Raw genomic sequence first — 14,793 nt, 5'->3', positions numbered from 1 at the left:
TTTGTACTTACAAACTGCTGTCATGTTACACATTCTTATCCTGTGTTTTGCCAACATGTGATAAAGGATAAATTTCTAGAAGCGAAATTATTGACATTTAGTACAGTCCTCATTTCTGACTGCTTCATACCTATATACAGTCCTTCTCACACATACATTTGAAGAGAACAAAAAAAAACAATAGTTAATTGAAATGATTCCTCTTACACCTGTAAATGTACTTACTATATGCTCTCCAGGGAGAGACAGCCCAGTGTTTCACAAGTTACGCCATCCGGCTCTAAGTCCAGGATCTCCAGGTGATGTCCTCGAGACATCTGTGTTTCTCAGACTATAATTATATTCCTAACAGTGGAAAATTGGGGACATACTCACCAATGTATAACTTAGTATAGTTAGATAGAAATACCTAAAATGAAATTTTTGTTTGATGATAAATGTGAAATTATATTTTAAGTTTTATTTATATAGCCATACAGAAAGCTTTTGTGGTCTTATTTAAAAGTATGTTTATTGATTTCATTGTTTATTTGTTTCCCCCATGAGGGTGTTAGCACCGTATATATGGGGATATTGATCTGCTTTGTTTGTTCAGTATTCTAAACATCTAAAACAGTGTCTGGCACGTAGAAAATGCTTAATAATTATTTGTTGAATGAATGATTGAATACTATTTTAATCAGAGCAGTAAGCTTTAATTTTGAAAAAAATGTTAGTATAATAGTTTGTCATACATTGGTTCGAAAGTCTATTTCTGTGTTCAGTTTATTTTGATTCTTGCTTTTCCATAGTGAAAGTATGACCCATGGATGAAAATAAAACGTGAATGCAGTCATCACTGTGTACAATTAATAAATCATGATCTTTCTTTTTTTTAAATTCCGTCTATTAATTATACATTGTTCTGCTTTTGAGTTACTTAACATTCTTCCCTGAGGTCAATTTTTCTTGCAAATTTTGGGATACTGTCAAATTTTTACATTTTTATAAATGGATTCAAATCAATTACTGGACAAGTAAGGATAATGGTAGACAAGGTAAATCCAAATCTCTGTTTTTATATTCTCCAAAATCAGTAAAGATCAACAAGAAGAACAAATAAAACTATATAAATACACACCCTCGATATAGCTAGAAGACAAAATACTACAAACTTCAAGTTTCCTATAAGTAGAAAAGTAAACATCAAATCCCAGTAGAGAGATTTTTCTCTCCTGAAGCAAGCATTTGTGGAGAACAAGGGCAATTCTGAAAATCTGTGGAGGAAACTAGTATTGCTCTAAAATTACCATTGGAAAGAGAAGCCATATCTTAAGTACAAAAGAGTCCTGCTCGATCAGAGCACTGACCATAGGTCCTGGGCTTAAAAGTGTGTGTGTTTTGAGGACTGTAGTCTTTGGAAGGTATTTTTTCTGAGGGAAAAGAAATTTAAAGAGGAGGGAATGCACCTTTGGAGATTAGATAATGAAGGAAAAGAAGCAAAAGGGAGTAATTTAAGGTCCTGCAAAATAAAATAGAAAAATAAAATAATTTCTATATTATATGGTAACTGTTCATATTTGCCCTTGTCCTGTAAGTCTTTGACCTAGTCATCTTAAGTCTGTGCCCTATGGCATAGAATTCACTACAAAATAAGTTAATGCCAAGTTGAAGACAAAGAAGTTACAACTTGCCCCACTTTAATCTGTACCTAATATTGAACTAAGGAACCTAGTTTTCTGTGTTGCCTGATGAGAGAGTGACTGCCATCTGTATTCCCATATTTTACCAATCTTGAATTAAATATGTAGTGTGCTAGGCAGATTACTGTAAGAGTTTAGTAGAAACCTGTTTGATTAATAGCTACTTGAAGTGATGTTATTGACTATGAGAAGAGAGGGAAAAGTGCAGTCTAGCATTTGTAGTTTAAATGTGTAACTGTAGTTTAAAACAGTGTATCTTAGTGTGTAAACTGAGTCATGATAGAAAATTTAATCTGAAGACCTAGACTTCGAAGTGTAACTTTATTTTAGCTACTTTCTCTTGTCTATTAATACTTTTTAGATTTTGGAAGTATAGCTCTTTGAAAACCAAAAGACTTTGTGCTTATTTATTGAGAAGGACAAGAGATCAGAACTGGATGCCAAAACCTCAGTTGAACTAAGAAAGGTTGAGTCTCAGTTGGAAATATTTAATCATGCATGAGAGCAAGTACTGATCCTCGAGCCAGGGAAATAAAAAATTTTTAAATCATAACAATTTGCGTAAACCATAAATTTCTGGGGATTGGAATTATATGAAGAATGTGTTCGGAGGAATAGGGTTAGAATGTTCCAAGGGGCTAAGAGTCATATTTTAAATATCTTATGAGAATTTAAATTATGAAGGGTTTTATGTATATAATACATATTTACTATTTATTTTGAATATCTAATACTTATGTTGTTGTCAGTCACTTCATTTTGCTTATGCTCCATTTTGGGTGTTCTGGGAGGGAAAAGATAATAGTCATGTTGTTTCTATACTAGTAACATTTTCTCCCCCAGCTGTGATAAAAAACAAATTTTAAATCTACCTTATGAGTAACAAAGTTATAAAGAGCATCTTAAGCATATTATTAGCGTAAGGTTTAGATGTAAAAATTCTACATCGTCACTGTTATTTTGAATGTATTTAAATAAAAATTATTTAATAAAATTAATTATTTTTAGTTCGTTTTTAACCATTCCACAGTGAGTTCAGTTCTGAAAGACCATGCTTTCTAAAATACTTCTTTCAGTACTGTTGCTTCTGGGATTTCAAGAGATGTAGATAATCCCTCATTTGTAGGAAATGTCATATAATTTTTGAGCAGCTACTTGTGTCCAAATTTATGTATACTCTTTATGACATCAGCATTAGAAATTCAGAAAGAATAGTCTTGATTTATTACCTGTTTAAGTCCATTTTGAGTCTATACTGGAAAGAGACTGCCTCTTTTTAATCATCTTTTTGTTTTCTTTTGTTTTATGTTTTTAGACTGTAAATTCTATCTGCTGGGGCACCGCCCCAGGATCATGGTGAAACGTGTGCTGCTGCATGCTCTCCTCAGTGCTCAAGGGTTATATCTGGGCATGTGTCTCTCCTTTTAATATCTCCAACAGAAGAGGAAAGTGTTAGATTCATTAGCTATCAAGCTGCCAGCTAGGAAAGAGTTCCTTGCTCAAACTGAGCTTATATGAAGAACTTGGAAGGAATGGAAAGAGACAGTTTAATGCCTTTCCAGGGTCTTAGATGTGTATTATTGTGCCTGGTAAAGCTGGAAGGGGAAAATGAGGAATGGTACTGATTTTCCATGTCATTAGTTTTTATATTTGTGAATTTATAACTTATTTTCATCCCACCTTGAAAGTTAAGGTTTGGTACTAAAAACAAAATAATACTTCTGAGGTCATGCTGTATATTCACTGATACACCCCTCCGTCATCTCAGCTGTCTATAGCTGTTAACAGCGAAGGGTTGAGTAGCTGCAGGACTTTTAAAATAGTGACTGATGGACTTAGTACCTGTCTTGGTCAGGAATAGTAGAAGAATTGATCTATAAATAATCACATTTAGAACTTCTCTATGATAAATGTAAGTCATTGTATTAGTGAGCTTAACTTCTTGTGAAGTATAGTAATGAGCTTGGTAGTTACAGTGCTTTGTTTGACAGGGGTTTGACCAGTTATTTCCCCATTTTAAAATCTTTCTTGGAATTTTGTTGTAAATTGGTAGATGATGATATACTATGAATTTGGAATTCAGTTCTATTTAATGTTAGACCATACACAGTAATGGTGATACAGTGGGGAATATAGGAACTATCTTATAAAGTGATCAAAATACATTGGGCACATCACTTTTTGATGGAAATTTGGCCATATTTCTGTTTACAATGAACATGTCATTTCTGATGTCTGCCAAGAGAAAAATATTCAAATAAGTACAGTGATTAAGCTTATTGCTGCATAATTTGTAATAGCAAAAAAAAAAATAGCTAAATGTATTACTAAAGATCTAGTTAAATTAATAGGATCAAATGTATAGCTGTTAAAAAAGACTGAGGTAGTACTGTATGTATTGACATGCTCAGATCTCACAAATATATTGTTAAATAAAAATAGGCACAGAAAATATGCTATGCACGTGAACCTGTGGTTATCTCTGATAAGTGAGATTGGAGAGGCAAGGGAAATCTTATTTTCACGTGTTTTTTTTACAGTGACCATGTATACTATTTTTTAATCAGTAAATAAAATGTACTACCATTCATTCACATGTAGTTGTTCTTTGATATTCTTTACTTTTATATTTTTATTTGACTAGTGGTGGGGTCTTTTCTGAAAATGTAAAAGCACTTAGAACGATTGCATTGAGTTTGTCTGCAGTGTTACTGCTGAAATGACTGTTCCACTAATATAAGAGGTTTGTGGTATCTTATTATTTTTAAATGTAGGGCCTTTAGAAGAGGAAAACAGATATATGTGGTAGAAGTTAAAAAATAAGATGTAAATCTGTTTTTAAATCTCTACTGTGCTGTTTTTCTATTTCAGTTACCTAGAAAAGTACGAGAAAGTTCATCATTTTGGGGAGGATGATGATGAGGTACCACCAGGCAATCCAAAACCACAGCTTCCTATTGGTGCAATTCCATCTTCCTACAATTACCAGCAACACAGTGTGTCAGGTAAATATCACTGGAAAGGAACAAGGCATAGGTCCACAGTTTTGAATTAGGAAAATAGACATCATTCAATGAATTAGTCCCTTACTTTGCATATAAAAATCCTTAAAGCCTTGGGGTAAGGTGGCTTCCAAAGATTAGCACCTAATTTGGTATGAGGGCCCTTTCTGTCACAGACTGCATATAGGGCTTTTAGCTGAAGGAATTTTCAGAGTTACAAGTACACCTCTGCTTTCAGGTGAAGTTTCTTTCTTATTTCTTTGGCTAAAGATGACTTTATCCTGAATAGTCACTAAAATGAGAAGAGGAATGTCCTGTTAGGATTAAGAAAGCCAAAAAATATACTCAACTAGCATCCACTAGATTGTCTGATTACCAGAATTCCCAGCATCAGAAGTCCTCAGACATGTTTCTAACTATTCAGCTATTTTCATGTCATAGTACTAGGTACTGAGATTTTTTTCATTTAAGTCATTTTTGTAATGGTTATAGAGGAATCTGCAGCTTAAAAGGACTCATATTGAGAGTAGTCAGGTTGAGAGTGTAATAACAAGATTCTTGAGGCAGAGTAGATGGGAGTTCAGTGTTTAGTGACTCTAGGGGTTGATGACTAGGAAGAGAGCTCTGAAGAGATAAGTATCTCTTTTGTTCGGTCACCAACATTTGGCCTAAGAAGAAGGAGATATGTCTTTTTGAAGGGTATGTTCTTTATGCAATATACAATTATCTGGATCTGTATTATTCTTCATTGGTACCTAATCCCAGTCTCTTAGTTAATCCTTAGATTTAAGCTCTCTCATTTATGCCAGTATCACTGACTTTTTTGTTTTACTTTCCATTACCTGTTTTCAAAGTTTCCTTCATGTTGAATTTGACTCTATTTCTTCTCTAGTCAGTAATAGCTGAGGAAACAGTGATCCCCATTAGAAGAGGCTTCATCTGATACTTTTGTATAATGGGGCTGCGGAGGGGTGGTGGCAGTGGCAAGTGCAAACCAAATCTAGCTTTGTTTTTAATTAGAAGTTACTGCCTCAAGAACCAGTGTTGAAAGAGAACACCATCTGATGATCTTGCTAATAGTTTAAGCTGGTAAAATAAAATAGGGTGACTTGTTAGAAGATATGCTTCCTGTTCCTAAAAGGGTTAATGAGCACTGTCTGATTCAAGGATGTTATAGAGGGCATTCCTATATTGAATGAGACATTGTACTAATGGCCTTTAAGACCATCTTACAACTCTGTGTGCTTCCACTACAGTGACAGCAGGACTGTCCATTCTCGTAGCTTAAACAGAGTTTAGTTTCTATACAGTTTCCCAAACTGACCCGTTTCTACATTAAATCTAGTTTAAAATGAATTTTTTTCCGGATCTATTTTTCTCCACCCCACCCCACCCCCCAATTAAAAATGATTTACTTCAAGAAAGAAGTGAAATATTTTTGGTATTTCAGAAGCATAGTGGAAGTCACTGATAGAGCTACACAGTTTGAGGGAATGACAGAATTGCTTAACCTGGTGTTACAATAACTCCTTTCTGATATGCTGTCATATGCCTGTCTTTTTTTTTTTTTAAAGAAGAATCTGAACAGTTATGTAACGTATGTAGCATGTTTGATAAAATCAGGATTGGGGAGTCATGAAAGGAAAAACTAGGAATTGCTGGGGAACATCAGACTACAGTATATCTAATTCAAACTGGAAAAAGAGGTAGTATTTCAGGGCAGCATTTATGAATTTAAGGTACTTCTCATTTTTCTAGAAGGAGCCGTAGAAACATCACAGTATTCTGAAAATTAACATGATTATCAGTATACAGAACAAACCCTTCACTGATGATACTTTTCAAATATCAGTAAGGAGACTATAGTAAGCTCCATAGCTGTCAATTTGTGTGTGTGTATGTGTGTGTTTAAATAAACACCAAAGTAGAATTACATGGTGATAGATTATGAGCCTATAGGAAATTTCAGTTAGAACCTTTAAAACATTTGTGTTTATGTTTTTGATCAGCCAGCCTTACTCTTCTTGTAGGTTTGGATTAATATATTTGGATATATAAATTTATCTAGAGATGCTTATATTGTTGATATTAGGAAAAGCTATTCTAAAACAATATTTTGAAAGATAATACAATAAATTTAAAGTGGCAGTAGCTTCAAGACATTTAGCATGGATTGCAGTTCTACTCCTAATTATCATAATAGAATATTGTGCATTGATAGAATATGGGACCAAATTTTCCTTTAAGGATCTTGACTCTTTTTGCCCAGTGACGTTAAGTGGCCCAAAAAATATTAGGTAGATTTTGCTTTGAATTTAGGATTATTAAATATTGACATCAAAATATGGTATCATTTATTACATAGTTTTTTGCACTTTTCCTTGCCATGAATACCTTCTTTTTCTATTCTTTTCCCCTTGGCATTGATTTGGATATAATCATTTATGCAGGATTATAGGGTAGATTATTAAGGACTTTTTGTTTATATTCTCTTAAATTTTAAAATTAAAATAAGTTAATTTTTAATTAAAGTTTAAAATTTTTAATTTACTTGCAATACCTTTAGTAGAAAAATTGTGAAAGACAAAATCGACAAATGATAACTCACTGAAAGTAATAGAATGTAAAAGTTTACAGCTGGCCAGGATTTTAGTGATCATTTAATCCAGTCCAATCATTTTGGCCAAAGGAGGCGGAGCATCCTATCCATTTGTATTTTGGGTACTTAAACTCAGAAAAGTTTCATACTGGAAGATTAACTTTTTTCATTTAATCAGTTGTAATTGAGCAAAGATTTTCCTTTACATGTCTCAAATTCTAACAGACATTTGAACTACAACAGTCACTGCCAATGTCAATGAAAAGAATGTACTGTATGATTCCTGCGATGTAAATAGCACTCCAGGAACAATCCTCCCTTTCCCTTACACTGAAAACAAAAAGAAGTGATTGCGTCAGATTAAATTAAGTTTGTCAGCAGTGATGCGTCCATATAAACTTTGAGTCAGGAATGTTAAAAATAGATTTCCGATCCCATTCTGATTATAAAATTGTACCTATTCAGTCATGTCTCCTTGGGGATGGGAAGGGAGGCTCTGAAAATCTGGTAAGCATTTTCTCCTACATTACCTTAGGAATCTTTACCAAGCCTCATATAATTAAAGGATTTTCATAATTATCATATTTATTCATTTTATTTTAATTCAAGATGTCTTTGGCAAAGTCATTCATGTAAGGATGTAATGAATTCAAATATTATGGCATCTGTCATTCTTCACTAGCAATCAGAACAATTCTAAGATCATATTGATATCTTGTAATAATCTTAATGAAAAAGAATATGAAAATGAATGTATATATGTATATGCATGACTGGGACATTGTGCTGTTCACCAGAAATTCACACATTGTAACTGACTGTACTTTAAAAAAAAAGATCATACTGAAAGCACATAAACAAGACTGACAGTTGTTGAATGTGGGTTCCAACTTTTTTCTGTTGAAATTTGCCTGAAAATTTTGTGGAATCTAAAAACTTAACTGTTGATGAGACTTGACATCTCATGATTAATTCCAGTGTGCAGTATAGAAATATAAAAAAATCTGTTCCTCTGTTCACAGAAGTTACATTTTTTTCCAGATACTTATTTGATGTTATTTATGAGAAATTTCATTTAATCAGGATTATAATGAATGAACAATGTATTATTGTTCAAACCTAAATATTGGGAAAAAATCTGTCATATTCATTTATAATTGTATTATGGCACTTACTCAAGAAACTCCTAGAATATTGTAGCATTGAAGAGGTGTCTCCTCAAATATTACATTGGGAAATGAAGAAATTTCTTACGTGATTTTTTTCTGTAGCATGTTGTGACAGTAGGTTCCTATTTACATTCCATTTAGTGACATTTAATTTTTTTTTAATCTGTATGTCTCTGAAATGTTTTATCTGGCAGTTTTCTAACTCTTTGTTTCTTGCCTTTTCCCATTAAACTAGTTAAATCTTTATGTGAAAAATGTACCAGGGATATATGTTTCAGGACATAGCTACCAGGGCCTAAACTGCACCAAGTAGAGTCAGTACTCATAGAAATACAACATCTTCTTATATGTATGAATTTCTTATATGTATTATGATTATATATTACTGTCCTATAATCCCATCTTCCCTACCTTCAAAGTTTTTAAAGTGTTTTAAATTAATTCTCCTACATAAAATCTTTATTACCTTGGGTTAGGATAAGATTTCTTAGGACACGGAAGTGTGAACTGTAAAGGTAAAAATGTTTTTAATCAGACTACATCAAAATGAAAACTTCTGCTGTTTGAAGATACTGTTAAGAAAATGAAAAGACAAGCTACTCACTGTCTGGGAGAAAATATTTACAAAACAAATATTAGATAAATGACTCATATTCAGAATATTTTAAACTAACAATATTAAATGCTGACAAGGATGCAGAGCAACAGGAACTCTGTTCATGGCTGGTTAGAAAAATAAGATGTTACAGCCACTTTGGAAAGTAGTTTCACAGTTTCTTACATTGTAAAACATATACTTATGCATAACCCAGCAATCCAAGAAAAATGAAGAAGTATGTCTGCACCAAGTCCCATATGTGAATATTTATAGCAGCTGTATTCATAAGTGCCAGGAACTGTCCAAATGGCCCTCTGTGAGGAAATGGGTAAACAAATTGTTATAGCCATGCTATAGAACAAAGGAACCAAGCACTGACATACACGTCAAAATAGATATTAACCTCACAAGCATTTTTCTAAATGAAAGAAATCAGAAACAAAAGGATATATATTGAATAATTCCATTAATTTGGCATTTTGAAATAAAACACAAAGTAGGTCAGTGATTGTCTATGGGTAGAGGAGGCGATCAACTACCTACCAAGGAGCATGAAGAAACTTCTTCAAGGTGATAGAAATACTCTACATCTCCATTGTGATTGTGATTGTGATTGTGGTTAAAAGACTATGTGTATTAAAACTTACAGAACTAGAACTAAAAAGCATGAATTTTACTATGTTAATTATATGGCAAAGAATCTAACCTAAAAAACTCCTAGTCCTCCCAAAATTGGGTAAAGAAGGTAGGCAGTGTGTCTAAAAACATGATCCTGTTAAAATTTTCAAAGGAACCAATTTTCCTGGCTTATAGTACATAAAAATCAGAATAAGTCCCTTGAAATGCAAGAGTACAAGGTGTTGATTAGGCAAATTAAGATAACAATAACAATAATAATTTGGCAATGATATCCAAGATAATATATACATTTTTTGTATGTTAATACTTTTTGAGGAATGTAATTTGAACTTAAGTTTACAAAGTTGAACTCTAAACTTACACCCGGTTTATATTTTGTTAAAGAAAAGAAGCTTCTGTCCTGTATTAAGAAGATAGTAACCATAATGGTTTCTAATTCTAAACTTAAGATGTTTTTGTTTTTATCTTTGTTAGATTATCTGCGTCAAAGTTATGGGCTATCTATGGACTTCAATTCGCCAAATGATTATAACAAATTGGTGCTTTCACTATTATCTGGACTCCCAAATGAAGTGGACTTTGCTATTAACGTATGCACTCTCCTATCAAACGAAAGCAAGCATGTCATGCAACTTGAAAAAGACCCTAAAATCATCACTTTATTACTTGCTAATGCTGGGGTGTTTGATGACAGTAAGTTTTAAGCTTATCATATTGTGTGATCATTCTGTTAAAGGTGTTACAGATTTATTTGAAGGTTTTTAAGGAGAGGAATACTTTTTATTAGTCAGTATAGAAGCAATCTTTATTTGCTTTTGTTATATTAAATGTATTATTTAAAAGAATGAATGTTTGGATTTTTTTAACCTTAAATATTTGAATAGTAATTTAGCCTCACTAGAGATTTTGAAATTAAAATTCTGTTTTTCTTAGAGTAAATATGGGTTATTGATTTGAGAAGACTGTTTGAAACAAAATTATGATAGAGAAAACTAGGACCTGGAAGAGATTGTTTTTCTGAAGTCCATTACTGTTAGTATGTGCTTATAATTTTTAACCTAACAGTTTAGGTCAATGCATTTGAAAATTTGCTGCCTAAATAATCAAAATAAGAATTATCAAGTATTTCATACTCTTTTCATTTGTAGAGTTTGCTAGTTGTAGGTTTTATAAATCAAATTCTTTATTTTCTGTGAAATGATCTCATAGTAAATCTAGGTTACTCCTCAGACCAAATTGCTCATTTCTCTAATTGTAGCTCAATAGTTTAATAGAGATTTAGAAAACAGATTTTGAATCTTTTTTCCTGCTTATAGTTTTTCTTTTTAAGATATATGTCAGTTGAATGTTATTTGTATAAATTTTTTTCTTTTCATCTACCCCAACACCATTGTAACTTGTTTTACCAGAAGTATATTCTATTGAAGGATTAAGGTATTGATACATATTGTAATTATTTTATCACACAAGAAAGTATGTATATAGCACAGTAGACACAGTCTGTGAATTTTTTATGGTATTTTATAGATTCATGAGTATTTTTGTTTTTAAGTAGCAACATGTTTGCAAATGAGTTCGTTTTTCTGCAATTTCAGTTGGGTCAGTAGTGTACTTTACAAACATATTTTATTTGGATAATCTAAAGAGGATTTCTTAAAGTTTGACATGTACTTATTTTGTATGAAGACATTTTGAAATTATTTTAAACAAAAGTGAAAATTAGTTTCTTACCCTGTCTGAAAACTGTTTTTGGTTTCATGGAGGAGGAACAAAGATCAGTACTTCTCAGTTTTTATTGTAACTTTGAAGATCTAAATTTGGTCAATGTCCATCTCACTTTTTGTGTTCTTTGCTTCCTAATATTTAATTTTGATTTTTTAAAGACATCTTTCAGCATTTAATATAGAATGGAGTTTAAAATTATTTCACATTTCTTAAAAATCTTAAAATCTTAAAAATCTTTTTAAAAAGAATAAATATTCTCAAACCAGAAGAATTTTAGTGAAGTCTTACCACTTAATTATTGAATAAGGATTACATGTACATTTATGATAAAAGTGATCTTACCAGTTTTTGGTGCACTGAGGTATGACATTCTTTAGACACAGTTTATCTTCTTGCATTCTTTAGCGCTTTTATTTATCTCAGACTACGTTATTACACAGAGTAGCAATCTCTAAAACATGAATAATTTAGCGAATGCTATTTAAGGAGTGCTTCTATTATTCCAATCATCAGAAGTTTTGAATTCCAAGGTTCATAGGGACTTCATGAAGACCTACCTTATACTTAAGACAATGGTTTTACATTATGAAAACAATTCTTTTGAGTTTGAGGATTAAGGATATATTTAATTAGTAGATATATTTTATTAGGCTCTTGAGAGGTTTTGATTTTTTTTTTTTTAGGGCATGGAATTTTAATTGAGAGATAAATGTAGATACCATTTCCTTTGAAATTGTGGATTGTTTATACGTTTTGTGTGTTTGAAGAACAATAATAAAAATTCCATGTGGCAAAAATTTAATTTTTATCTTATATTTCCATCCAGTATTCTTTTCCCAGTGAAGTTTTTCTTTATAAGGTTTTTTTCAGGACAAACAAACAAAATCTTGTCTCTCTTTAGTGGTGTGTGGGCTTCATTTTTCTGATTAAGCTGCTACTTATATGTAAGTTTGATATTTTATGAAATTCTTCTTTAGGTTGCTATAGTTAAATTTATTTATTAAAAACTTTCACATCTTTTCTTTATATCATGTCCCCATGACCCTAGTATCAATAAAACATTAAAATGTTTCTGTTCCTCACCTTTTTAAAATATTTTTTCAATGAAAATTTTTATTCTAACCTAAGTACTTTCACAAACTTTAATTCAATATTAAGTAAATACTAGGTCTATACTTAAAGGTTTAATTAGACTGCAAAGATTCAGTAAATCTTTTACAACAGAAAATGTATCCATTTGTTATGCTTGTCACAACACATCCATTAAGGAGATTTACTTTCATTTTTTTAAAGAATTACATTCATAAAACTAGTTTTTCAGTTAACAGTTGCCACTAGTTTTCTTTTGCACTTGAAAACCAGTAGCTTTTATTACCGACTACAGATAAATACAGATGGTTGATGAAAGTACTTACCTAATTTTTAAAGGGAGATGCTTATTGTGCCACAGCTTAATGTTTTAAAGTATAACACAGCATTTGTTTTATACTCTACTGTCTGGTCCCATAACTGATGATATGAGTTAGCAACATAAAGGAGAAAAAAGTGACATAACATGTACCTATCTATATACCTTAACCTTTGTTGTGAGTCAGGTCAGCAGGGTGTTATTAAGAAGAAGCTTTTGTGGGGAGGGTATAGCTCAAGTGGTAGAGCACATGCTTAGCATGCACGAGTTCAATCCCCCAGTACCCCCTCTAAAAATAAGTAAACCTTATTACCTCTTCTCACCAAAATAAAATAATTAAATAATACAATAATAAGTAAAGCGTAAAAAAGAAATAAGCAGTTTTTGAAAATAGGTGGTTTGACTTTCCTCCTAAAACGACTTTATCAAGAAATATAAACAAGCTGTAGGGCTGTGAATGTTTCTTAAAGGAGATTTCATTTGTGGGAAGTAGTTACAAAGAATGTCTTGCCCAATAATATTTGAAATATGAATTACACAATTTTTTTTGACATACATATGAAGATTTAAAATTCTCACAGTCTGGCAATCTAATAGCAATAGCATCAGTTTGACTTTTTAATATTTTCTCTTCTACAAATGAAAACTAATGCAGAGTAACTATTATAGTACTCTTCATTGTTTTTCTTATTGTCTGTAAAACTATTACGAAAATGAGTTGTGTATTTTTAGATTGTAGTGACAGAAACTTTCTTTGAATTCTATAATTTAAAAATTATATTTCAAAAGAAATTATCATGACTCTGTAACATTTACTATGAAACAGTTTTCAATGTACGAGATATCTTAAAATGTATTTTTACTCTTTTTCCAAACCTACCAATTAAGGAACTAAGTGAAAGAAATAATTTCATTTTACTGAATATATTATTTATTCTTTTAGCTTTAGGATCATTTTCTACTGTATTTGGAGAAGAATGGAAGGAGAAGACTGATAGAGATTTTGTTAAGGTAATTCATATAAATTAAAATATTGAACTATTGAATTACATGTAACCCAGGGCCAAGGATCAATGGTTGCTTATTTTATATACAAGTTGTGAATAAGTTGAGTTTAAAAAATACTTTAAAATAGCTAATAAACAGAAGTAAAGTTTTTATTTTATTTATACATTGATTTCTGAGAATGATAAATCTGTAACAAAAACAATAAATCCCAGAATACCCAGACTATGAGGAGCAGTCTAGGTAACTTCCTTATGATTGTTTTCCAGTTCACATAATCACTCTTCAGCTGGGTCTACTATGGCTCTTGACTTGTTTAAGTTTTATTTTAGTAACTGTGTTTTAATTTCTAGAATTTTCACTGTATGTTTTCAAATTTGCCTATTTTGTTCTTTTATGCTTTTATTAATTTTTAAGATATATATATTTAAAATATCTTTTTACTAATATAATAAATTATGTATGAACATAAATTAAAGTATTTATTTTACATATAAAATGTAAATTAAAAATTAAATATATGTCTACGTATACAAACACACACCTGATAATGCTAATATCTAAGCCTTTTGCAATTCTTAAGTCTGCTGACTCTGTCTCATGGTAGATTATTCTTTTGTGTTTTGTGATGTTGGTTTATAAATTTCAGCAGACTTGTTTCTGTGGGGTTTTTTACAGATTGGATAGAGAGTATTTCTTCACTTCTGTGTTGTATTTGCCAGTCACCTGAAGGGAAATACTGATCAGAATGACTTTATATTAATTTCTTCATTGGAGATTTGTCTAATGACTTGATAATAAAAACAAATCCATGGAAGTTGTGGAACAGGCTAGTAGTGAAATATTTAGTGGATTGTTTTTAATTCATATCTCAGGTGGAATCTCCCTTTTTTTGAGAGTATTATATCTTCACATTCCTCATCATGATACAGAATTGCCTTTCTAATTTCCAACTTCAAGCTGGCC

At 31.5% G+C, this 14,793-nt stretch overlaps 1 protein-coding gene across 1 annotated transcript in view; it reads left to right on the top strand.

The window, feature by feature from the left end:
* Positions 1-14,793, top strand: part of ARID2 (AT-rich interaction domain 2) — a 136,897-nt gene that overhangs the window by 65,515 nt on the left and 56,589 nt on the right. The window contains exons 4-6 of the mRNA XM_032493261.1: positions 4,554-4,687; positions 10,164-10,382; positions 13,766-13,833. Coding sequence (XP_032349152.1) covers positions 4,554-4,687; positions 10,164-10,382; positions 13,766-13,833 — 421 coding nt within the window. The remainder of the gene's footprint in view (positions 1-4,553; positions 4,688-10,163; positions 10,383-13,765; positions 13,834-14,793) is intronic.

The sequence above is a fragment of the Camelus ferus genome, chromosome 12 (genome assembly GCF_009834535.1).
Source record: "Camelus ferus isolate YT-003-E chromosome 12, BCGSAC_Cfer_1.0, whole genome shotgun sequence".
Taxonomy (NCBI): domain Eukaryota; kingdom Metazoa; phylum Chordata; class Mammalia; order Artiodactyla; family Camelidae; genus Camelus; species Camelus ferus.
Note: the sequence above shows the minus strand (reverse complement) of the source record. Positions and strands in the feature narration are given on the sequence as shown.